Genomic DNA, 27,158 nt, shown 5'->3' with positions numbered 1-27,158 from the left:
GAGTCCCCTCTCCATTCAATGAAATGCCTCCGTGAATAGCATTACAGGTGGACTGAATAAACTGAAAGCTCCAGAATCCAATCAGCTATTTAAAGGTATCCTTCACAGGGTAAATATTAATCAAATATTGAAATATACTGGGAAATTTGCATCTAAGATTCATGTTTTGATCTTGTTCTGTGGAAATTATTAGGTTTTTTTTTAAAGTGCCAATCAAACACCTATACTTAGCCCAATATGTAAGTGCCGAAGTCTGATTGAGAATAACTGTCAGGAGAGCTAAAAAATCAACGGAATAAAAACAGATCTTTCCATTAAATTTACATGTGGAGAAAATAAAAATAAATTCTGAACTTCTTTGAAACAAAACAATGAGATTTGGAATTTGAGGTAAATAACTTTTACTTAGGAGCTAGAAATAAGAGGCTTGTATGGATCTTATACATTAAAATTTTCAGTTGCAGAGGCCAGATGCAGATGACAGTTGAGGTATTAATAGCTTTGTCCAGTGACTGAAGTCAAGTTTGATTGTGCAATGAAATGGCGATTATAAAGATAGACACTCATTCACAGGAAACAGAAAAAGAGTCTTGATTAGAGAATGTGACGTGAGAATGTTTGTGCCCATTTATGAATAAATGAATAAATTAAAAATTCATCTTACTCCATTTTCACTGGTTCCTGTTCAATTAGCCAAATCAATAAATACAACTGCGCATTTCTCACCTAGACCTGAGTCACAGACACAAGTCTTCCTCTCCATCTTCCCTTCGTCAGTCTTGCGTCTAATAGCCATCTCAATTCCAAAACTATCCAATTGCCTAAATTCCAGTTGTCATCAAGTTAATTGTGCCTTAAGGAAGCCCGGGTGTCTCAAGTGAGACCTGTCTTGCACAGGGTTTCCAGTGACCTGTTTTCTGACGCAGAATATCAGGCCTTCCTTATGAGCAGCCTCTGAGTGGACATTCTATACGAATGCTTGCTTTTCCTCTGGAAATCTAATTTTCTCCGGCTTTTACAGAGAGAGGCTAGTATAACACCATGCAGTAACAAGATATTTCTCTATTCATTTTGCTTGCTTCCCTGGCCACTTTTATTTTAGCGGGTAAATACCCGCTCCTCAGAGGACGAAACCAGCATGTCTACTGGAACTGAAGCCCGGGCCACAGAAGTAGACCTATCAAAGACAGTAACTCACATACATGTCCAGTGGAAAACACCAGGAGAGGTAAAATCCCACGCAGTCATCTTATCCTCACTGAGACTGGAATTTATGTCACCCCAGTTTCCCTTTTAGTGTGACACAGCAACATCTTGATTCACTACTCGTCTAGTGTTAAGAATTATACATAGCTGTACAACTCTTGATATGACTGGACTTCTGAATTATATGATCTGTGGGTTACGGCCCAAGAAAACGGTTTTAACTAAATTTTAAAAAAGAATTATATCTGGCTATCATGAATATAGGGAGATACGATGAGCCAGTATGGCAAGTATCGGGCTCCCCACCACAAGGTCAACCGTTCAAACGTGCCAGCTAAGGGAAAACGACTAGACTGACTGCTTCTGTAAAGAGTTACTGACCTGGAAGGCCTAAGGAGCAGTTCTCCTCTGCAGTTGTCAAGATTGACACAGTAGCGGTGGGTTGGTTTTTAGGTGTGCTGTGAAGCACACCAAGCAAACTACATCATGCAAGTCATTAAAAATAGCCCAAACTATTCATAACAAAAGGAGATCATTCCAAAGATAAAAATGGACAGATAGTCAAATATTATTAAGAGAAACATTTTAATCTCTTATTAATGTATTTAATCCTCATCATGGCCTCATGAGGCACATAATTATCTCATTTGTAGATTGGATACGGAGAGTACAGATATTTCAGCTATACGGAGAAGCTGGAGTGGAAATCCAGGCGTCTGACACCACAGTCAAAGTCTATTTGATAAAACACATGTGTTCCTTCCAAATTATTTAGACTAGCACTAGGAAAGCATAATAAAAGTACACAATATACAGACAACATCGAGCATAATCAGTGATGTAAGGTGAGAAGCATTTCCAGTAAATTCCACCCGACTGGAGTGGTCACTGCCACTCCTTCGACTTGGCACCATTTTGATATTTCCAGGAATAAAATTACTCGAAGCACTTGTTACAAGTGGCAGACATAATCAACTACTTTCATTATTTGGAAATATATATATTTTAATGACAATGACAGGGGAAGGAAATCAGTTATGAAAATAATGGAAAGTACTTAAAAATAGTGTGAGGATAAGTTGAAGATTACTATAAAATTCTGCCTTGACGAAGAAAGCTGATGGTGGCCGGCTATCAAAAGAGATAGTGTCTGGGGTCTTAAAGGCTTGAAGGTGAACAAGCGACCATCTAGCTCAGAAGCAACAAAGCCCACATGGAAGAAGCACACCAGCCTATGCAATCACGAGGTGTCAAAGGGATCAGGTATAAGGCATCATAAAAAATAACAAAACCCACCATAGTGAATGAAGGGGGAAGTACAGAGTGTAGACCCAAAGCCCATTTGTCAGCCACTGGAGATCCCCTCACAGAGGGGTGTAGGGGAGGAGATGAGTCAGTCAGGGTGCGACGTAGCACTGATGAAGAATACAGCTTTCCTCCAGTTCCTAAATGCTTCCTCCCTCGCCCCCCCCCCCCCACACACACACTACCATGATTCGAATTCTACCTTGCAAGTCTGGATAGAGCAGAGGTTGTACACTGGTGCATATAGGAGCTGGAGGCAGAGGGAATCCAGGGTGGATGATACCTTCAGGACCAGGGGTGTCAGGGGCAATACTAGAAGAGTAGAGGGTGAGTGGGTTGGAAAGGGGGAACCGATTACAAGGATCTACATGTGACCTCCTCCCTGGGGGACGGACAACAGAAAAGGAGGTGAAGGGAGACGCCGGACAGGGCAAGATACGACAAAATAATAATCTATAAATTATCAAGGGCTCATGAGGGAGGGGGGAGCGGGGAGGGAGGGGAAAAAAGAGAACCTATGCAAAGGGCTTAAGTGGAGAGCAAATGCTTTGAAAATGATTAGGGCAAAGAATGTACAGATGTGCATTATACAATAGATGTATGTATATGTATGGATTGTGATAAGAGTGTATGAGCCCCTAATAAAAAAAAATTCTGCCTTGAGGCAAAATTCAAAAGACTTGAATACGCCTGTCCTTGGTTAGAAGACGCAATATTATACGTGACCATTCCCTTGATTCTTTCATATCAATACGATATTGATAAAAGTTTCCATATAATTTTTTGTGGATGAGGAAGGTTGCCGTTAACTCACAGAGTTCAACCAAAGGTATGAATTTTGGCAATTCCAGAAACACAGCAAGAGACAACCCACACAGAACACAGTGCTGACACTTCCCTGTGATTTTGCTCCAAGGCAGCTGTCAGGAAGCTTGGTTTCCCCTGCCTTGTAGAGTGATCCCATACGAGACAGTCAGTCAACAGTTTCTGGCTGTTGCGAAACTGATGTATCGTGATTTCACCACAGGCAAAGGCCCAGGATTACTGTGCATACTGGTAATTTTACATAAGCCTAGATCACAGTCTCAAGAATAAATGTAAATACTTCTTCTTTTTTAAATGTAGCCACTTTTAGGGACCTTGATCTCAATTATCCTTAAGGCTCATAACATGGCTTTGCTGTTAGTGCCGGCTTTTTCTAAATTTCTGCAGAAACACATTCAATGAAGCAGTTAAATACTTCTATCATTCTCCAGCCTTTTCTCCCTGAAGCTTGCTCTGGCCAGCTCCACACATTCCTAAATCTCTGCTTGTGCTACCTGGCCCCTGGTAATCCTGGTGAACGGGGTCTACCAGGCATGTACAGGGAACCTTTGCAATCTTCCCCTCTTCCGGGCGTATGGAGGGTTGGGCAAAAACGTTCTATTAATAAGAATGTTTGTGTCTTCCCATTTCAGGATTTTGTTCAGTGAGACATGGTATGGCCTTCATCTTCCTGGTCTGTAATTTTTCAATTTCTACCCAACAATTGAACATGAACATTGCTATCTTAACTATGGTGAACCACACAGCCCCCACCAGCCATCCTAATGCCTCCACAGAAAGGCCCCCTACTGACGCCCAGGACTATGAGAATGGAATTCTAAATGGATTTACGGCATTGGTAAGTTTCATGATACTGTATTTTTGTTAGCCCCCCTCCCCCCTCTCAAATGGTTCGAATGAAGATGTTGTTTAATCAAAATATGCGATTCATTTAACCACAAGATACTTACTGAGGCTTGACTATGACGCAGGAACAAGGCAAGGTTATATTTCTAATGATATTATGCCTGTAAATAATTGTGTGGGGGCAAGGTTATATCTCCTCTAGCTTTAGCAGAGGGAGAAAGAATCACCATCCGGATCAGCCACCCGAGAGTCATTCCCCTGAGGTGGAGGCCAGACATACCTCCACCATACAAGCTCTTTATCAGTGCTGATAGCAACTCTCTCCACTGGCACTTTGCTTCTCTGCAGGATTTGATCATTTATTTCTAGGGCCACACACATCACAAACCATATTCCCAGTTATGGAGCTCATTAGTAAATGAACAGGTTATAATTCAGATTCAGTGGTACTCAAGATATGGTTCTTCGATCTGGACACTCTCCTTTTAGCTATGCCTGCAGCACAGGCAAGGGTTATAAAACTCTTACCTCTGCCAATCAAGTGCCCAAGAGGCATCCTACTCTTTTAGCAAGCCTCCTGGCAAAGGTGCTCTGTTTGTTTGCTCCATGGGCCAGGAAGTCCACAGTACCATCTTCCATCAGTCTCCTGGCTCTGCTGCTTCTATCACTACTGCTCTCACCATCACTTGCCATCTCTGGTCTCACAGGTATATGTCTCCTGGATCAAGGACATTTATCTCTGGGATCTTAGGTACAAAGGACATACTCCACGCCTGCCTCTTCTTTCTTGCTCAGCCTCCAGGATGGTTAAACTGATCCATTCTCATGCTGGGTTCCATTCACCTTATTTACCTGGTTATGTGCCCTGTATTTCCATTATATTTAGCTCTCCAGGGCCCTGGTAAGTCACAGCACTTCAGTCATTGTGTGGGCATTACAAAGATGATGGCTAGAATGACCACATTAATTTACAAGGTTTGGTAAATTTGATGATACACTGGGTTGTTTCTTTAAACTTATAAGAATTTAGTGATTTTATGAAAAGATGTATGTCATTGAACTAGAATATACTTATTGAGAATTTATCATGATTCAGGAATAACACAAGGGACAAATTACTTATCTATAGAGATTATGCCCTTCCTCAGATTTAGCATCTATGAGTGTATCTTGGAACTGAATTTGAATAATAAGGAATTCATTTTTTTACATGGAAGGGGGAAACCTATATATCTATAGGAAGGGGTTTCAAAAAGTTTTCAAAAAATAAAAGTGTGGTAGTTACATAATCTGGTGTCAATTTGAGGATTAAGAGTGGAGAGCTGGAATCTAACCTGTCAATCAGGCTATAGCCAATGAGAACTCTGTGTGGGCATGGCCTTCTCCTAAGGATTCTGGGAACTCCTGTATTTTCCTCCTTGGAGGTGGGAAACACTCTCTCTCAGCTCACTGCCCACCCACTGGCCCGTGACTTCCCTGCATTCGGCATCATTGCATGTGTTTTGTGAGTCTGAAGAGGACCTTATAGATTGGTATCAGACATATGGGCTAATATTGGATTTATGGACTTGATCTGGATTGGACTGGGATGTTTTCTCAATGTTCAATTGTTCTTGTATATAAAGCTCTTTCTTATACACTTATGTTTGTTTATACATTTGTTTCTCTAGTCAAACCAGACTATCACAGAATGATAATGAAATTTTTCCATTAAAGTGTGTGTGTGTGAAAACTTGTAGAAGATGGACATTTGTCACAGGAGGAAAACTCAAATATTTTCCCCTAAAATAAAAAAATGATAAGACTGCACTCTGATAAAGGAAGTAAAATTTACAAGACAACCCCCTTCCCTCCAAAAACCCTGTCAAAATCTAGCTCTCACGGGTCTCACTGTATGCGTAGACACACAAATTAATGGAAACCTTCACACATATGTAGCTTGGATTTCTGTCTATTTTTCATTTGGTTCTTCCACATGTTTTACTACACAATGTTAGCTTGTCCTCCTGTTAGCTGCTTTCTTTCTAAAGAGGTCCTCCTACTTTAAAGGATTGATTAATTGTGTCAGGGCAATGAGAAAGAGAAAGTTGAACACATATTTATGCCTTTTTGATGAAAACGGTAGATTGGTAATTAGAGAGAGTTAAAAGGACGAAAACTACCCATAATTTCTTGCTTTTCCACTATCACAAGAAAGAAACTGTCAACTCTCTAACCAAATTCCATAGACATGAGATTCTCTTTGTCCTTTAGGCCCCTGTGTATGATTGGAGTCCCGAAATCCAGGGAACCCTCCTCAGCTCCTTCAACTATGGCTCCTTGTTCACTCCACTACTTGTTGGCTACGTGGCTGGGATATTTGGATCCAAGTATGTGGTTGATGCTGGCTTGTTCATTTGCTCAGTCCTGAATCTCTTCATTCCACGGGCAGCTGATGCAGGAGTGACATTGCTCATTGTCATTCGGGTTGTCCAAGGCATAGCCCAGGTACCGGGAGGCTTTCTGCATATTAGTGATTGCAGGGAAAATGCACAATGCTAAGAATAAGAATGATTTCTTTCTTTCTTTTTCTTTTCTTTTCTCTTTTCTTCTCTTTTCTTCTCTTTTCTTTTCTTCTTCTTCTTCTTCTTCTTCTTCTTCTTCTTCTTCTTCTTCTTCTTCTTCTTCTTCTTCTTCTTCTTCTTCTTCTTCTTCCTCCTCCTCCTCCAGATTATGGTACTAACAGGTCAATATTCAGTTTGGACCAAATGGGCTCCCTCACTAGAAAGGAGTCAACTTATCACCATTGCTTTATCAGGTAATTGATATCCTCAGCCTAACCTTAAATGAACTGTGCAAGAGTACCCTGCAATGGTGTATCAACGGAACCAACGTTGTACCCAAACTACTCCTTTTCCTTAGTCTTGCACTAAATTAGTATCTTAAATGGTCTTTCTACATCATTACCAAACCCTATTTTACACATGTACATAGGACACATATATTTGTTTATGCATATTATACTTATACTTACTGTTCCATTATAGCCTCAGAAAATCTTATTAGTCAACTACAAATATTCCCCTTTTTCCACCCAATCTGATCCCACCACACCGAGGAAAAACACTAAGGGCGTGAAACAGAACAGCAAGGGGAACAGAGCAATGAAGTCCCCAGGGAATACCAAAAATAGACTTTGGGGCCAGGGCTTGGAGACCCATCAGACGACCAGAAAACACTCCTAAAGGCCAACAAACAGCCCTTGAATAAGGTGACCAGATTTTGACATTGGTAAAGCGGAACACCATTGATGGTGGTGTCGTGGGAGGGGGACTCTTGATTAAACATTTGTTCTATATGGAGCAACAAAAATTTTCATAGAATGCAAAAATAGTATTGTAATATATATTTTTAAATTTCAACATAAGTACAATTTACAAATATAATGCATTAAAAATCATGTATATTATTTTATTCTTTGGCATATTTCACATTTGAGTGAATTTTTTTAGTAGATTGCTGTCGTTTAAAAGGTCATGAAAATTTTCACAAGAATTTGTTAAATTATATTTCACACATAAAATGGCTTTCAAAGTCTCAACACTTAATTGTGATTTTTCTGATGTCCATACTTTATTTACCATAGAAAAAACGTGTTCAGTCGCAGCATTAGTTCCTGGTAAGGACAGCGCACATTCCACAATTTTTAGTGCATTGTTGTATGGAACATGGTTTGTTTCAAAATGATGAGAATTCTAACCATTTGTTCTCTACTGTGATTTTTGCTTATGCCCAAGATTTAACCTTTTCCTTATCAACTTATTTTTAATAATGATAGCTCATTAAAAAGATCATTTTTGGAAATATTACTATATGGGAAATTTTGAATAATATGATTGAATGATTTTTGCACATCATTCCAATTAAGTTCTTGTTTTAATGTAACCCAATGAAAATGTTCGATATCATTGTAATGTACCGTCCACTCTTCTAAATAATCTATGCAGTTACTATAGAACTTTTTATCATGATTCATGATATCTGCACGATTTATTGCACCTTGTTCTTCTAGCTGGCTTATACTATGGATAGTTAACAGAAAAAAATTATTTTCTAACCACTCTTGACACTGAAATTTTAAATTATTTACTTCATTTGCTACTTCAATTACGGAAATTTTATCACCTTCAGTAAGCATTTTGAAAAAGAGCTGCTTGATTGTGTACAAGCTCTAGCCAAATTTTTAAAGATTCTTTTTCAAAAAACTCTTCTAAAATTCTAGGACATTTATTCTGTGATAGAAAGTAGGATTGCAAAGGATTGTATATTTTCAAAATTCTTTGAACAGCTGGCAAAAGAGTTAACAAGCACGTTTTATTGTATCCAAGTATTTTCTGATATTCGACTTCCGCAGTTTCACAAAATTCTTTAAGCATTTCAACGCACACAGTGTATATATAGAAATGAAAATATATTTTAATAACAATACTTTCCACATCTACGGGTAACAACTCAGCAGCTGTTTGAATGGCATTCTGTATTATGTGCTCTGCACAATCAACACCAATAAGGTTTTGATTAAGGTTTGTGTTTAATTTATAAAAAATATTATTTGTATCTCTTCTCACTTTTCCTCCAAAATTTGCATTCGTGTTTTTTGCACAATATGCAATCATTTTATGTTTAAAATTTTTCCAAAATATTAATAATGGAACTGAAATTATTTCAGAAGTTTCGCTGGGCATAGAAATGAAATAGCCACATGGCAGTTGAAAACCATATATTCCCTTCCTGTTCTCCCGCTGTTCCCCAGCATGTCGTGCATTCTTTCCAAAAATCAGGACTTTTTTAAAACGCCGCGGGATGCGGGACAAATTGTTAAAAATCAGGACTATCCTGCCAAAAGCGAGATGTCTGGTCACCTTATCCTTGAACTAACTACAAGCTTTTCTTTCTTGTTGTCATTGGCTTTTTGTTGTTTTTGGGGGTTTTTTTTGTTTTATTTTGTTGCTTGGTTTTGCTCTGTCTTGTTTTTGTGCATGTTATTATCTCTGCAGGTCTGCCTAAATAAAATAGGCTGGATGAACAATCTGGAGGAGAAAACAATGGGACCGACAGTTCCAGGGGACATAGGAGAGGGAGAGGTGGGGGGGAAAGGTAGTGGTGTTAACAAACCCAGGGACAAGGGAACAAGTGATCCAAATCGGTGGTGAGGAGGGTGTAGGAGACCTGGTAGGGCGTGACCAAGGGTAATGTAACTGAGAAGAATTACTGAAACCCTAATGAAGGTTGAACATGATAGTGGGACAAGAGGAAAGTCAAAGGAAATAGAGGAAATAACTAGGAGGCAAAGGGCATTTATAGAGATCTAAGTACAGGCATGTACATATGTAAATATATTTATATATGAGGATGTGGAAATAGATCTATGTGCATATATGTAGATATTTTGTATTAAGGTAGCAGATGGACATTGGGCCTCCACTCAAGTAGTCTCTCAATGCAAGACTACTTTGTTCTATTAAACTGGCATTCCGTAATGCTCACCTTACCGACATAATTGCTGAAGACAAAAAGGTGCATAAACAAATGTGGTGAAGAAAGCTGATGGTGTCCGGCTATCAAAAGATGTAGCATCTGGGGTCTTAAAGGCTTGAAGGTAAACAAGCGGCCATTTAGCTCAGAAGCGACAAAACCCACATGGAAAAAAACACACCAGCCCTTGCCACCAGGAGGTGTCCAAGGGATGAAGTATCAGGTATCATCAGAACAAGAAATCATATCATTGTGAGTGAGGGGAAGTGTGGAGTGGAGACCCAAAGCCCATCTGTAGGTAATTGGACATCCCCTTAAGGAAGGGTCATGGAGGAGGAGGCCAACCAGTCAGGGTGCAGTGTAGCAACGATGAAACATACAGCTTTCCTCTAGTTCCCAAATGCTTCCTCGCCCTCCCCCCCCCGCCCACTATCATGATCCCAATTCTACCTTACAAATATGGCTATACCAGCGGATGTATACTGGTGCATATGGGAGCTGGAGGCACAGGGAGTCCAGGGCGGATGATACCTCCAGGACCAGGGTATTCTGGATTAAAACTTATAATCACTGTTACCTCAACTTGCTAAGGCATCAATTGATAGGAAGTTCATAATGTCCCAAACCTGACCATCTCACCCAGAACATGTTTACATGTGTGCTCAGGGATAATGCTGGGAAACTTCATCATCTTTGCCGCTGGTGGTATCATCTGCCAGGTCATCGGATGGCCTTATATCTTCTACATTTTTGGTGAGTTGTGCTTTTCAAATTTCAGAGTTTTATTTGATGACCGAGAAATGCTGGACATCATTTTTCTGTCATGCAAGTTGGATGTTTAGATAACCAATATTGAAAATACTTAGAGTTAATAGTGGCGATCAATTAATTTTGCTGGCTTCCAAATTGACATTTATGTTCCAGTTGCCTAATTGCCTAGTTTTATTAAGTGCCATGATTTTATTAATTTAAATATATTATAACATTATTCCCCACTTCTAATATTAACCCATAAGGACATGGAAATTTCTTTTATTTTTTAAAGCTGTGGAAACCATATCCTGGAGGGATCATACTTTAGATCATGCTGTTTTTTGCAAGAGCGCCCCCCCCCCAATTATTACAGTAACCAGAATGTTGTAACCTAATGGGAAACATTATTGATTCTCTAATGTGGAGATCAAACCAGTAGAACTTATAGGATAAGCCAGATCCACAAAGGACTCAGGAGTGAGACATGAGACTGTATAAGAGTTTTCTAAAAGCTATGTGCAGTGACCCTGAGGCCCTATCTCACTATTCACAGCCTGTCACCTACGCCTAGCTGGGACCTTCTCATTAACTCTCAGCTGTGGTTTGTGTTTATTTGATTCAAAAATATTTTGAGTGAAATCCCACTTGCCTGATTCCTAAGAGTAAGTCTCCCTACTCTTTGCCTTGGTCTCTAGTTCTTTCATTTAACGTGGGGCCAATATATACACTAGAGGGGAAATGTGCAAAATTTGATTATTTCAGCTCATTCGTGTTCATAGATTTACCCCGAAACTCCAAAAGGACACGTGACAAGTATTATTCTAGCAGCCAGAGGACTGCTGTGTCCGCGATTCTGAGAAACCATAAGTAGCTCTATATAATAAGAAATCCTTAGTTATTTGCTGAATGAAGACTAAGGTCTTTAATTTCCAGTGTGCATCATAACTGTTTGATTTTTACAGGTGCTCCTTCCTTCTTAGATGAAATTTACTGGTGCCCAAATTGTGTTTTGGTTGACATGTAATTTTGAACTTAGGACACAACGCCTGATGCATGGTGACTGCTTATTTACATTTATGAATCAATGTGTGCACGGCAAGCCAACAACTGAGACTGAGAAGTCTTTATACTTTCTCAAAACCCCAAGATGGATGGTTAAAAATCTGTAATATCTGCATTCAATCATGATAAGTCTGATTTTCTCATCGCTTTATAAATGTACGTTTTAGAGGGAATTTATTTGCTGAAGATTAACTTCAGTTCATGCCTTCACATTTTCTGAGTAATCAGTTGCACAGAATAATGAGTTACTCTAATCACAGACTTTTAATCAGATCAAAGCATTATGGAAAGATTTAGGAAGAAACGTGACTACACGGAGAGGGACTAATTGGTCCTTGAACAGTGAGGTCATTTGCAAGCACAGGGACAAGAAGATGTAAGATGGTGGTAGCCTAAAGAATGGTCATTTCCAAGCCTCTTAAAATTGATGGTAGAAACAACCATCACTTATTATCATAATTTGGTGGGATACCTGGGTACCTCTGAAACCTGTGTGTCTCATATTCCTTGGACAGCGGGCTAGCTGGAGTTGGTTCTTTCCTTTAAAGCAGTCACTCATAAGGAAAAAGAGAAACACACATAAGTTCTAGGCTCCCAGTGGTTCTAAGGCATTGCCAAAAGCAAATGACCTGGCCAAGTTTAAAGTCAAGAAGTGGGAAAGTGCGCTCCATCTATGACAGAACTGTGGAAGTACATGGATTCAGGGAAGAGTAGAGAATTGAAACCAGTCATTCTGTGAAGTACAGTTACGCTCTCTGGGCAGTCAAGAGGAAAGAGGAACTTTGGGGCAGTGCTCATTGGATCCTCTCTTGCTAGGTGGAATTGGTTGTGTCTGTTGTGGTCTATGTTTCCTTCTGGTTTATGATGATCCCCTTCATCATCCATTCATCAGCGCTGATGAGAAGATATATATCCAAAGTGCATTAGCCGAAGAGGTACATTAAGAGCCTCCCCTACATTTTCTCTCATGTCTGCCTGGATGTCTCTGATATGCAGAGTGCAGTGCAGAGGATTCCTGTCTCTGATGGAGTAGATACTGAAATGTGCTTTCTTCCAGGTTACTTCTCCAGGCTGGTCTCTTCCCGTCAAGGCTATGATCAAATCCCTACCACTTTGGGCCATTTTAGTCTCTGCATTCTGCCAATCCTGGGCTTATCTTACCGTGGCGACACACACACCAATATACATCTGCTCTGTACTTCATGTTAACATCAGAGATGTAAGTGCCAAAAAAGTTCCTTGGGTTCTTTTGCTTGAATGTTTCCTGATGTGACACAGTGTATTTTCCATGGTCACCAAATCAAAGACTTTAGTCTGAGCCCATTCACGTAAGTATTGCAACTGTGTTCACTTGAACTCTTCTTGATCTCAGTGGGACATATATGCCTTTGGAGGGGAAGATGATATGGCTTGTGGTCATCCTGGTCTTGGCAGAATGCAATCTTTTTAAGGGACTGATACAAAATTTTGTATCAATCTATTTAATATTTGTTAATAGGCACTTTGTTGGCCTCATATAAAACAAAGGGCTAACAAAACCTATCCTGCCTTCCAGAAACCTGTTTTGAAAAAGCTTAAAGGAGGTAACACTAGTAAAACATTATTAACAGGACATCATAATTAAATTAGTACATAATTTTAGCATTGTTTTCCAGTATAATATATATAAGAAGAAAAGTGCACATATTGTTCAGTTCTCTGAATTTTCACAAATTGAATGAATACCCTGATTGCCTTAGATAAACCTTTTAATTCCTAATGGGCTTATGTCACAAAGTGGGGAAGAATGCACTAGGACAACATAGTCTTGTAGTGACAGCTCACAAGGACATTCAATACCTTTTATACCTTCACCTTTGTATCAAAGAGTAGTTTTTGGTTTTTTTTATTGACTGGATGTCTTTGAAAAAAGGTGCTAAGTGGCCCACAGAAGAGCTAACCTCTTATTGGTCATTGTTTAAGAAGCAAGCAGGGCCATGGCATAAGCTGACTGAAAGTACCGAGGAGAGAAGACCAAGAAAGGAGTAGCTATCAGTCTTCTCAAAGTAAGAGGAAGATATGAAGGAGGTAACAGAACCAGAGCACCAAACAGAGGATCAAGGGTCAAGAAGTTTGGGAAAGCAGGAGTCAGTACTGAGGCAAGTCATCCTGAGATTGACTGTTGGGGATAATTTGCTGTGGAGGATTTTTCACCTTATAAAGCCTCAGACAAAGAGGATATGGGGAAGTTTGAGTGGAAAGGTCAAGTGGAACTAGGTGGTGGAGAGTCCCAAACAAGGAAGTCACAAGACATGGATTCCCATCGTTCTCCAAGGTCAACCAAAGTTGATGGTCTTGGCTTGCTCATCCTTGAAATGAACAGCTTGGATCAAGTGAGAGCTAAAGTCTCTGTAGTGTTTGGATTCCAAATTACTTCACCGAGACTAAAATTTGACTTGTGTTTTCATTTTCCTCAATTGAATTTTAAGTTAGAGGTTGAATCCATTATTAAATGACCCCACATGTTTGCGAGTGGAATGGTTTCGTACAGTTTTCTTGGCTGTGATCTTTATGAAAGCAGATCTTTGGGCCTTCTGATGCATTGCTGGGTGGGTTTGAACCAACAATTATTAGATTAGTGACTGAGTGCTAATCATATGTGCCACCTAGAAGCCAATCTATTCAGAGGCCCCATATTTTTAGAACTATATAAGTATGTACATGAAAAATTCTTCCTCCCACTCCTGTTCCCAAATGTACACTGATCTGAGTCCAGTTGACACATAAGTATTTTTGGTTAAAGCTTTATTTAAAATGAAGATCTAAAGCTATTCTTATGCTGTTTCCTTTTGAAAAGGACTGCACAGTTGAATGTTAATACATGTGCTTACTTAACGGATTTATTTTACACAAAATATTGTATGCTGTATATGCTGCTTTGTTTTACTACATAAAATGCATTGGAGATGCTTCATAACAGTACTTAAGAACTTCCTTTGCACACATTCGTCTTCAGCGTTTATGTGAGGAAGGTGATCACACAATGATGGTTTTTGTTCCTTGGTGTCTGCTACCTGGTCCGTTCAACACCTTGTATTCGCTTAAGCTGTGTGCTTCTTCTCTGTGGGCTTTGTTGCTTCCGAGCTAGATGGCCGCTTGTTTGACTTCAAGCCTTTAAGACCCTAGACGCTATATCGTTTTGGTAGCCGGACACCATCAGCTTTCTTCACCACGTTTGCTTATGCATACGTCTGTCTTCAGCGATTGTGTTGGGAAGGTGGGTATCATGGAATGACCATTTAGCTGAGCAAGGTGCTATTGTGTTGAGGGAGTGTGTGTGAGGAGGCCCAATGTCCACCTGCTACCCTACTACTGAACCTATAAATATGTGTACATAGGTCTATTTCCCCCATATTCATAAATATATTTACATATGTACATGTTTGAATTTGGCTTCTATGTCCTTTGCTTCCTACTCCTTTCCTCTATTTCCCTACGCTTTCCTCCTGTCCCACTACCATGTTCAGCCTTCATTCTGGTTTCAGTAATTCCTCTCAGTTACCTCACCATTGGGTCACTCCCTACCAGTCCTCCCTTCCCCTCCCTGGCACTGGTTTTTAACCACTCACTTTCTCCTTGTCCCTGTGTTGGCCAACACCTCCTCCTTTCCCCTACCTCCCACACTCTCATGTTCCTCTGGGACCGTTGGTCCTATTATTTTCTTCTCTCGTTGTTTGTCCAGCCTATCTTATCTAGATGGACCTGCTAATATAGCAATATGTGCATACAAATGCAGATGACTTTGACAGCGCCCAAGTGGCACATATGAACATGGCTTCGACAGCAGCAATACTGACACGCTGATAGACAAAAAAGCCACTGACATACAAAATTTACAAGGTAAAAAAAAAAAAGAAAAGACAAAACAAAAAGACAGCAAAAAAAAAAATTCTGTTAGTAGTTTGAGGTCTGTTTGTTGGCCTTTAGGAGTGTTTTCCGGATGAGTCTTGTGAGGTGCCACGTCCTGGCCCCAAAGTCCATCCTTTATACTCACTCGGTGCCAGGATTTTGAGAGATATCGCGTCAGGAGACTTAAAGGCTTGAAAGTAAACAAGAAGTCATCTAGTCCAGAAGCAGCAAAGCCCACATGGAAGCAGCACACCAAGATGTGTGATCATGAAGGGGAGAGGGGACCAGGCTTCAAACAACAAGGACAGAGGGAAAAAAATCACATCACTGTGAATGAAGGGGAGTGCATGATGGGGACCCAATGCCCATCTGTAGACAGCTGGACAACCCTTGCAGAGGGGTAGTGGGGAGGAGATGAGTCATTCAGGGTTCAGTGTAGCAACAATGAAATTCAAAACCTGCCTCTAGTTCTTGAATGCTTCCTCCTCTCCCAATTATCATGATCCCAATTCTACCTTGTGGACCTGGTTAGACCAGAGGATGCACAGTGGTGCAGTAGGGACCTGTAAACACAGAGACTCTAGGACGGATGACCCCCTCAGGACCAGCGGTGAGAGTGGCGACACCGGGAGGGAAGGGGATGTAGAAAGGGAGAACTGATCTTGGAGATCTATGTGTAACCTCCTCTCTGGTGAATGGGCAATGGGAAAGTGGGTGAGGGGAGATGCCGGGCAGTGTAAGATAAGATAAAATAATAATTTATAAACTATTAAGGGTTCAGTGGGGAGGGGGGAGTTGGGAGGGAGGGGGAGGGAAAAAAGGAAAACGAGCTGATTCCAGGAACCCAAGTGGAAGGCAAATTTTGAGAATGATGAGGGCAATGAATGTATAAGGATGCTTTACCCAATTGATTTATGTATGGATTGTGATAAGAGTTGTATGAGCCCCAATAAAAAGATTTATTAAATTAAATTTAAAAAGAACTCCTAACAGAGTGATATTTTGGTTTCTATTCTTTTCAGCAATACCCCATGAAAACCTTATTCATTTGTCATTTTGCCTTTCTGATGCTACTTCTATAAATATCTGTGTTCCAGGAAGGTGAGCCAATGGGTATATAAGCACGAACCTTACATGATAGGACTTCCAAAAGTTCATGGAAAAATACAATATGTTTCGCTTCCTCTTTTTAAAAAACTTTTAAAATGTCCATTGTGTTATCCAATTGCTCTGTCGTATTTACCTGATGTTGCCAGGACAAAATACGCCATAAGTATGTGGCATAAAAGACCAGAATTGGTTGGGTCACAATTCTGGAGGCATTGGTTCCAGTGAGAATCATTTCTTCTCTATACATAAGGGTGTGACAAGGTTCCTTCGCTACCTGCATCATACCTTCACCTGCCAACTGCCTCCCCTGATGTGCCTCTCCATACCCGTTCTCTCATTCTACAGGACACCACTCAGAAGAGATTAGCCTGGGATACACTCTCCCTGGCATGACCTCTCTAACATAAAAAAGGAAAGCTCTATTTTAAAAACAGTATCATATTTACAAGCACAAGTTAGGACTTCCAAATAGTTACCGAGGACCCATTTCCCAAAAGCCACATAGCAGAATATGCTGAATTTTCAATTTTGCAAATGTGTTCTATGGAAGATGATATGTCTCTATGGTGTTGTTTTGAATCCCTGTTATTCTACAATGGGTTTGGGGGCTTTGTTGCTGTTGCTTGCTTGTTTTTTATTTTTATTTTATAGGTAAGGTTGAGTACTCTGTAATATACGTAGAAGAAACATATTTTTCTGTCTGTAAATTGTTGAAGTCTTTTGCCTAATTTGAACTTGGTCTGTATCTTTTCCATATGTTTTTCCAGAGGATCTCTCTCTATATGAAAAGTGCACTAGTCCCTTTGTGCAAAATGAATCACACACAGATTTGCCTCCTGGCAATACAATTACACTGACTCAATCTAATAACAATTATCGATATGCACTGTGATGGTAGATAGTGAAAAGGCTTACGTATGGACAATTGATCCAGGCAACAGTCTGGGTTATGGTGAGGCAGGGGGGAAGGGCACACAGCTCACCTCATCTTTGGTCCTCCTGTCTTCCATGCCATCTGTGTTTGCCTTCATCTCGATGATCGCTGGAGGGCTATTGGCAGATTTCCTTCTTTCCAGAAAATGTCTTAGACTCATCAGCGTAAGAAAACTCTTCACTGCCATAGGTAAGAAGTGAGCCATTTACCAGGGTGGGCGTGGAATGCCCAGAGAAGCCCCCTGCTTACCCTGTCTCTGTCCCCCCTCTCCCCCACCACCCCCAGGAACTGCCATACCATCTCTGTTCTTGGTGTCCCTATACTGGTTCCAGTCCAGTGTCAGTACTTCTGTGGTCATCATGGTGCTGTTTTATATCTTCAGCAGCTTTTGCTCCTCAGGGATCTATGTTAATATCTTGGATATTACTCCTCGGTAGGTCCTTTGTGCTCTGTCCTCACAGAAGCCTAATTCAGTTGAAGGAGCCTTAAGTTTGTTCTGCTGCACACAGAACATGTCTCATGTGCAAGAAGTCACAGGAAAGGCCAACACATACGCTACATCCAAATAATCGTTGGAAGGCATCTACATCTGTTCAGTCATTGTGCATTGACCTTCTCCGGGTAAAAACAAGAACAACCAGGGGCTTCGAACATTTCAGTGCTGGGATCACAGCAGACATTTCCCGTTAAGCTCTCACTGTTGAGGAATGCAGCCGTTCCACAGGGTTGGATAATTGACAGGACCCTTGAGCATCCACAGGATCATATACGGGTTTGATAAGGAAGGCATACTTCGTAGTAGAAGAAAGTATAGGTGATGAGCACAGATCACTAAGATGTCTCCTCCTAGATCCCTAAGTCAATGCATATGGTGTCTCTTTAGATAGGTGTCAGGATCTCATGAAGATTTGAAGGGAGTCCTAGTCTCACACAATGAGAATCTTTTGTGCCCCAAACAGGATTGCAACATCAGGCTCAATAGTAGAAGCCCCATGTGAACATACCGTAAATACCAGGTGCAAACTACCAACTGCTTTATATTCTATGAATGGAAGTGACAACTTAGTACAAGTTTCCCCTTGAACTCTCAGACCAAGACACGTGATTATGTTAACCACTATTCCTTCCAAGGCATCGACCCCTCAAGGGTCAGCCTAACTTCAGACATGCACATTGATGAGAACAGAATTGCACTAGTCCAGCCCAGCAGAACCTTTTGCTCACAGAAACATGTCTCTACATCTCTCTCTCTCCCACAGATACTCAAGCTTTCTTAAGGGGGTATTGCAAGTCATTATGTTCACAGCTGGAGCGATCTCTCCCACCGTTACTGGATTTGTGATCAGCCAGGTGAGGTCTTCAGGGGAAACTCAAGTTCAGGATCTATCCAGGTCACCCAGGAGAAACCACCGAGGCTCAGTCTGTGAAGAGGGGACGAGTGCTCAATTGGATGACTTGGCAGTTTCTACGGTCTTCTAAGATGAGTCTCCCATGGTGCGCATCCACTTCGCTAACAATAATCTTGGAGTTTCTCCTCCTGTGGAGCTCCACTGCGATGGACGTCTTGGGCTGCACCACTGTCAGTTCTAGATCCTTGAAAGTAATGAGCCAAATGGCGCACTGTAGGAACGATGTAGGAACTCAATAAATAGGACCTGAATATATGAGTGAGATACTGGATGAAAGACAGAATGACGTCCGTGAATTATGAGCACAGAACGTCCTCTAATCAGTAAGGCTTGCTGTTGGCTTTACAGTTATAGGGTTTTCGATCCTAGAAGCTCCATCTAGTTGTCAAACATGTGAACAATCAAAGTGGTTAACTATAAATAACAATCATTTTCAAACAGACATTACATCAAGCCAAGCGTGAAACTCGCGTAAATATAATTGTTGAGGTTCTCTGTGATTTTCCACCCGTAGGTCAGGCAAGTAGAGTGTTTTCAAAAGCTCAGCATAACTGGCAGAGAGGCAAATGTGCTTGGATGATAACGGAAAGGTTAGTGCTTTGAGCCCACCAGCTGCTCTGCAGGAGAAAGATGCCATAATTGATTACATAAAGATTACATCCATGAAAACCTTTGAGGGCAGTCTCTGTCCTATACACTGGGTCAGAATAGAAGATGATAGCTTTAAGTCAGGAAAATGTATAGTGAATAACATGGGTGGTTTTTATGACATTCTATGACTTTTATATTTTGAAGCTTGAATCCCCTTCTAGTCATTGACTAAACGCATTGCTCAGAAATAGTTGCTTATACAAAACATTTCTAGGTGGCTCTATTCTCTCTCTTTTTTTTGTCTCTTTCATTTATCCATCTATCTGTTTCTTTTCTTTCTTTTTGTTGTTGAGATTTTAGGCCTTTATTAAAATGCAAAACAGCATGAAAGCTGTGACCTATGGAATTGTAAACGATAACCTTTATAATTTTGGAAACTATAGAATTTATTCAAGTTTTAAACTTTTGATCATAAACTTTTTTCTCAGATAATAATCTGTTGTAGTTAAGGAATACATAAATTTCTTGGTAAATCCAATGCAGCACAATTTTGTATTGAACACAAAATTGAAAAATATCAACAATCTTTCTTTTGAGTTCTACAATGGCAGACCTCCCTTGGATTATGCTTTTTTAAAAATCATTTTATTAGGGGCTCATACAATTCTTATCACAATCCATACATACATCCATTGTGTCAAGCACATATGTACATTTGTTGCCACCATCAGTCTCAAAACATTTGTCTTCTACTTGAGCCCTTAATATTGGCTCCACATTTTCCCCCTCCCTCCCCACTCCCCACTCTCTCATAAACCCTTCATGATTCATAAATTATTATTATTTTGTCTATGTTACACTGCCGACATCTCCCCCCCCCCACCCACTTTCTCTTCTGTCCATCCCACAGGGAGGAGGCTATATGTAGATTCTTGTAATCGGCTCCCCCTTTCTACCCCACATACCCTTCACCCTCCAGGCATCGCCATTCTCACCACTGGTCCTGGATTCCCTGTGTTTCCAGTTGCAATCTGTACCTATGTACATCCTCTGGTGGGGACAACACTGGAGACACGATGTCAGGACTGTCCCAGCCACACTGAGGCAAACCACTAAAGGCCTGCAGCAGAGCAACCATGGGAACATAGCAGGGAGCCCCCAAGGGAGTACAAAGGATAGACTCTGGGACCAGAGCATGGCGGCCCATCAGACCTGACTGAAGGACATGCCTAGAGATTAAAAATCAGATCTTTATCTATTTACAGGTTTTTCTTTCTTTTAAAATTTTTTCTTTTTACTAATTTCTTCGTTTAAGGGTCATTGGTTTTCCTTTTTGCTGTCATCGCTGTGTTCTCACTCATCATCTATCTTGCTATGCCTTGATGTTTGGTGCATATTATTATCTCTACAGACTTATCTAGAGAAGATAGTCTGGACAAGAAAGCAACAGGACCAATGGTTCCGGGGGACATGGGAGAGGGGGAGGTGGGGGTAAGGAGGTGGTGCTGACCAACCCAGCGACAGGGAAGCAACAAGTGATCCAAAATTAGTGGCAAGGAGGGTGTGAGAGGCCTGGTAGGGATTCAGCAAGGGCAATGTAAGCAAGAGAAATTACTGAAACCCAAATGAAGGCTGAGCATGATAGTGGGAAAAGAGGAAAGGAAATAGAGGAAAGAACTAGGTGACAAAGGATATTTATAGAGGTCTAAATACTGGCGTGTACATATATGAATATATTTATATAGGAGGGTGGAGAAATAGAGCTGCATGCATATATTTATAGTATTAAATATATATAAATATATAGTAGTACAATATATATAAATATATAGTAGTATATTTAGTATTAAGGCAGCAGATGAACATTGGGCCTCCACTCAAGTTCTTACTCAATGCAAGAATACGTTGTTCTATTAAATTGGCATTCCATGACACGATGGCTGAAGACAAATTTGTGCATAAGCAAATGTGGTGAAGAAAAATGATGTTGCCCAGCTATCACAAGATAGAGCATCTGGGGTCTTAAAGTCTTGAAAATAAACAAGCGGCCATCTAGCTGAGAAGCATCAAAGCCCACATGGAAGAAGCACACCAGCCTGTCTGACCACAAGGTGTAGAAGGGGCCAGTTATCAGATCAAAGAATAAAAAGTCATATCAATGGGTGTCCACCTTCCCGATATGACCAATGAAGACAAATGGGTGCATAAGCAAATAAGGTGAAGAAAGCTGATGGTTCCCAGGTATCAAAAGATACAGTGTCTGGGTCTTAAAGCCTTGAAGGTAAACAAGCGGCCATCTAGCTCAGAAGCAACAGAGCCCATATGGAAGAAGCACACCAGTCTGTGAGACCACGAGGTGTAGAAGGGATCAGGTATCAGGCATCAAAAAACAAAAAAATCATATCATTGCAAATGAGGGTCAGTGCAGAGTGGAGACTCAAAGCCCATCGGTAGACAACTGGACACTCCCTTACTGAAGGGTTGTGTGGAGGAGATGAATCAGTCAGGGTGCAGCGTGGCAACGATGAAACATTCAAATTTCCTCTAGTTCTTAAATGCTTCCTCCCCCCCCCCCTTATCATGATCACAATTCTACCATCTATCTATTTCTTAATTCAACAAATACATATTAGACATTGGCATGTGCCTTACACTGTTAAAGGAAATAAACCTAAGTTCTTACTATTGTGGAGCCTATAAGAAGAAAACAGAAAAAGGTAAAATACGTGGTATATTGGTTTGTAGTAAGTCTTAAGGGGGGAAAAGACCCCAAACCTACATCCATAAAGTCAATCCTTACCCATTGTGCCACCAAATTTCAATTTCTAGGAAAAGTACAAGATGGGGTAGGGAAGAGGGCACATGAAAGAGTGAGAGTTCTAATTTAAATCGAATCATTAAAGAAAACCTCACTGAAAAAATGTAACTTGTAAGTAAAGAGTGGAATTTTGGCTATCTAGTGAAGAGTTTATAATAGCCCAAAGGTAGCAATGTGCCTAGCATACGTTCCCCACACCCTAGTGGTAGAAGGAGATTTAAGGGAGGAGTAGCTGAGCCACGAGGGATCAGGACTCCATGATAATTAATGGTTTCTATTTTCCTGCTTCTAGGATTCAGACTTGGGTTGGAGAAATATATTTTTTATTTCAGCTGCTCTTAATATACTGGGCCTGATAACCTACCTCATTTTTGGCAAAGCAGACGTTCAGGACTGGGCTGAAGAGCAGACAACCACCCACTTATGAGCAACCCCAGTGCCTCATTCAGTTCCGAGGATGCCTTGTTGCTTGTTCCCCTCCAGAATGTTCTCTGGGTGCTTGACAGACTGCACAAAGAATTTTAACTGACTATACATCTCAGCGTATTGTACTGTGAAAATAAGATGATAATAGTGAAAATTCTGACTTTACAGGGAAATAAAATACTAGCTATCTCACTGGGAGCTCCTGAAGGTGTAGATATGTTTGACTCTTCTTCATGTCCTCCACTTCGCCACTGCTTTCTTGGTGGAAGCGTCAGGATTCGGAGGACAAGTTCTCACCGAAGGAAAAGAAGAGTCTAAATGTTGGGAGCAAACTGGGGATCACAACAGGAGTTGTGCCCTAAACCCACAAGAAGACCCAAACCATAGAAACTATAAAGCAACATACCCAAATTCCCAGTGTTCGTGGCAGGTGAGGAGGGACTCAGGATTGTTCTGAGATTTAGTGTAGGAAGCATGCCAGTTTGAAAAATTCTAAGGAGGAAAGGACAGTGTAGATCAAATAGAACCCCTAAGAAGGAGGAGTCAGCATTCTACAATGAAGATGGGAGAGCAGAGTAGATTGCAATTATATGACAAATTGCTTTCTGTGGTTCTCAGATTTGAACTCAGAATTGCATCCAAAACCACTGCAGAGATGGAACGTTTTCCAGAGTGCAGTACTCAGTGGCTATCTTCTCTGCCCAGCCTCAGGTTTGGGGATCTGTGAAGACATCTTGCATCTTGGTTAAGGATGCTGCCCGTGTTCTCTCCTATCCCTGAGCCATTTGTGTAGGTTATCACCTTCATCGTACTTGCCCTTCCTCTACATCTACATCCTGTGATGGTGGGCGTGGGAAAATACCAAATACACAGGCTGGAAGCTCTACCAGTTTCACGACAACATCAGTTGAAAAAGCCATCAGAATATTTATGTCTTGAGACATAGTTCTCCATTTTGAAAACCTCCGTTGTTGTTAGACACACAGCAAGTCAGCTTCTGGATGGGACCCACCCCTGTTTAGGAGCATAATGTGTTTTGAGTCAACTGGTTGGGGACCCTAAGTGCTTTCACAGAAACATCTGAGTTGACATTTGACCAAACGACTGGGCATCTTAGCCTCGCCAAGTTGACACATAAAATGAACCCACACAGAGTTTGAGAGATGGAGTGAGGGAGATCCTGTCTGGATGGTGTGATCACATTCATGTCTCAGATCAGGGAGACCCTGCTGAGGTGAGGTAGGGCCTGGCAGTTTGTGAGGCAAGGAAAAGAAAGATCTGACACAAATGAGTGTGTATTCCTCCTGAAGAAGTTCATGTGTGTAGTTGCCTTTTGGGTCGTTGACCAAAGATATTTCCTATGAACATGTTATTAGTTTTACAAAGTTCTATCATGTAATCTCCAGCTTTGTTTCTATTCCCCAGTCCATATTTTCCAACAGTTGCTCCATTCTCTTTGTTTCCAACTTTTGCCTTCCAATCACCAATAACTATCAATACATCTCGATTGCATGTTTGATCAATTGAAGACTGAAGCATTGGTAGAATTCCCTAATGTTTTCATCCCTGGTTTTTGTAGTAGGTACATACATTTGAATAATATGGGTATTGATTAGATTTCCTTGAAGGTGGATAGATATAATCTCATCACAGACAGTATTGTACTTGATGGTGGATTTTGCAATGTCCTTTCTGACACCGAGTACCATGTCTTTCCTCTTGATTGCATTCTTCCCAGCAGAGTAAATCACACAGTTTTCTGATTCACAAGGGCCATTCCCAGTACATTTCAGCTCACGCATGCCTAGGATATGGATCTTTATGCACTCCGCTTCATTTTGACAAGTTCCACTTTTCCCAGATACATACTTTGTGCATTCCAAGTTCCGATCATTAGCAGAATTTTGCAATTGTTTCTCCTGACCTTGAGTCATGCCCTGTCATCAAATGAAGGTCCTGAAGGCTCCACCCCCACAGGCTTTCACTGACTCGCGTCACCATGGTCTACTTCACTGCAAGGAAGCAGCTCTTTCTGAGTCAGTTAGACTCGAAGGGCCCATCCTCCAGCACATCTGGGACATCCATTAGGCCCGCAGTGCCTGACAATGCTTTGAAGTGATATATAAGGTTTTCAGGAACTCCTTCTTCTGAAATGGGGATCTTAGTCCTTCATTGTCTGTTCTTAGTCTGGAAGCTTTTCTGATACTCGTTCACATTGGGTGACCCTGCTGGCATTTGACATACCAGTGACATAGTGTTCAGTATCACAGCGACACACAAGCCACCACAGTACGACACACCAGTGGTGGGAAGATGGGTCAACGGCAATGGGAACCACAGGGAGAGAGTTGTAAGACTGTTGTTAGGTGGTGAGGGTCTCGATCAAGGTCACAAATCAGAATGTGCATCATTTGTGTAATGGAAAACCGACCTGCTATGGAAATTTACATCCAAGTCACCACAAAAAGAGGATTAACTCACTATATCTGTTCCCTGGCATAAACCAAAAGACTTGCGTGCATTCAAAGACATTCTTGTTCAAGACCAGAAGAGGCAATATTGTAAATGTGGTGATGCCCTGAAATGTGATTTTCATCAAAATACCTGTGTAATTTTGTGTGGTTGCAGTTGACTAAATGCTCACAGACAGAAACCAATGGTAAGGATCTGTTGATTCCAGAAACCCAGCTAGTACCAACCCACTCAGGAGGAAGTACTGCTGGTCATTCTAGGGATTTGGGTCCCTGGCTCTGGTGAACTCCATCCACTACAATGTTTATGTATACTACTTAGTCCTTCTCTTTCCAGGGGAACGGGTGTTCACCAAAGATTTGCATTCTATGCTTCTGATTCACAGATTTCAATCTTCTGGGTTTAAGAAGGGTGGGAGAAGAACATTCTGGCTACTACATTTTCTGTGTCTTCTCATCTTAAACTTTTATTCAGTTTGACATGGTTTGGCTTGTGTCTTCCTATTCTATAGTTTGGTCATTTGTGCTCGCATGAGCATGGTCATTCCAGCTACGGTGAGCCACATGATCCCACCTAGCTATCCTAAGGCCTCCCCAGAGGGGCATTCCAGAGTCCCGACACCATGGAGATGGAACGCTAAACAGATTTACAGCCATGGTAGGTGCCGCGGAGCTCTGGCACCTTTCATTCCCTAACATATTTTCAATGAATGGCCTATTTTATGAAAAGATGTTATTCATTTAGCCAGAAAGCCTTTATTGAAACTTTACTGTGATCCAGGAGCAGAAGGAACATACTGTATTCTATGTGTCTAAGGAATTATGTAATCTCCTTACTTAACCTTACTGCGTGTTTCAAAAGACCAAGTTATAATAAAAGAAACAATAAATAATATTAAATGAGTATTTAATATATGTCTCTATATAGGTGTGTCTATATATGTCTCTATAAGTGTACACATGTACAGTAAAAAAGGAACCTGTGTTAGGTAGAAATATGTCACAAAAGACACGCACTAAAAACTAAACTCAATGCCATCTAGGAGATTCTGACATAGTAGAGTTGCTCCTTAGGGTTTCAGATATTTAAATCTTTGTGGTAGCAGAGAGCATCATCTTCCTCCCACTGGGAAGTGAGTGGGTTTGAAACTCCAACCTTGCATTTGTAGACCAATGCTTAATCCATTATATCACCAGCGCTCCTTCAAAGAAGGAAAACTCAAATATTTTACACTAAAATGGGCCATACAATAGTGGTAATACTGCACCCTGTCAAAGACAGAAAACTTTCCAGACCTAGAAAAATAAAATTTCACAAGTAAGTATCCTGGATTTATATGTACTTTGTTTCTTCCACTTTTTTTTTAACACACTGCATGTGATTTTGTCTGCCTTATAGGATTCTTTCCATTCTCACTCAGACTCTCACTTCCTTCAAGTAATTTCTGAATGGCAGTGAACACAGGAGCTACTCTGTCCTAGAACTTCACCATGAGTCTCCCTGCAAACTCTTTAAAAGGCTCCTTCATTCAATCAGGATAAAGGGAAAACATTTGTTGAGCACACATTTAGATTTTTTAATGAAACTGGTCGATTGGAATAATTGGAGAGAAATAACAGGAAGAAAAGCTCCCCATGATTTTTAGTTTTATGTCTGCTCAATAGTCCAACTAAAGTAAAATAAACATAAGCTTCTTTTTGCCCTCTAGGCCCTGTGCATAACTAGAGTCTCAAAACCCAGATAAACATCCTCAGGTCCCTCAACTATGGCTCCTTCTTAGCTCCACTCCCTACTGGTTATTTTGTTGGAATATTTGGAGTCAAGTGTGTGATTGGTGCTGGCCTGTTCATGTTCTCAGTCCTGACCTTTGTCATTCCACTTGCAGACCAAATACTAGCGTGACCTTGCCCATTGCTATTTAGGTTGTCCAAAGCATACTACAGGGACCAGAAGTTTTCTACGTATCAGTGGTTCCAGAATGAATGCACATATCCAAGAA

General features: G+C 40.8%; 1 protein-coding gene and 1 non-coding gene across 2 annotated transcripts; one reads left to right on the top strand and one right to left on the bottom strand.

Moving 5' to 3' along the window:
• Positions 1-1,138: 1,138 nt before the first annotated feature.
• On the top strand, positions 1,139-22,688 carry LOC142437637 (putative small intestine urate exporter). Its single transcript, XM_075540733.1, is given in 12 exon segments — positions 1,139-1,181; positions 1,184-1,228; positions 3,969-4,174; positions 6,436-6,669; positions 6,892-6,979; positions 10,363-10,449; positions 12,328-12,446; positions 12,569-12,730; positions 17,467-17,632; positions 17,729-17,876; positions 18,703-18,793; positions 22,554-22,688. Coding segments are annotated over 12 exon segments (1,524 nt in total).
• On the bottom strand, positions 3,629-3,760 carry LOC142437837 (small nucleolar RNA SNORA33). The gene has a single exon (XR_012782347.1). It is a non-coding gene; the product is annotated as a small nucleolar RNA SNORA33 (small nucleolar RNA).
• Positions 22,689-27,158: the final 4,470 nt, after the last annotated feature.

Source organism: Tenrec ecaudatus, chromosome 1 (assembly GCF_050624435.1).
Source record: "Tenrec ecaudatus isolate mTenEca1 chromosome 1, mTenEca1.hap1, whole genome shotgun sequence".
Classification (NCBI taxonomy): domain Eukaryota; kingdom Metazoa; phylum Chordata; class Mammalia; order Afrosoricida; family Tenrecidae; genus Tenrec; species Tenrec ecaudatus.
This window is presented reverse-complemented; position numbering and strand designations above follow the sequence as displayed.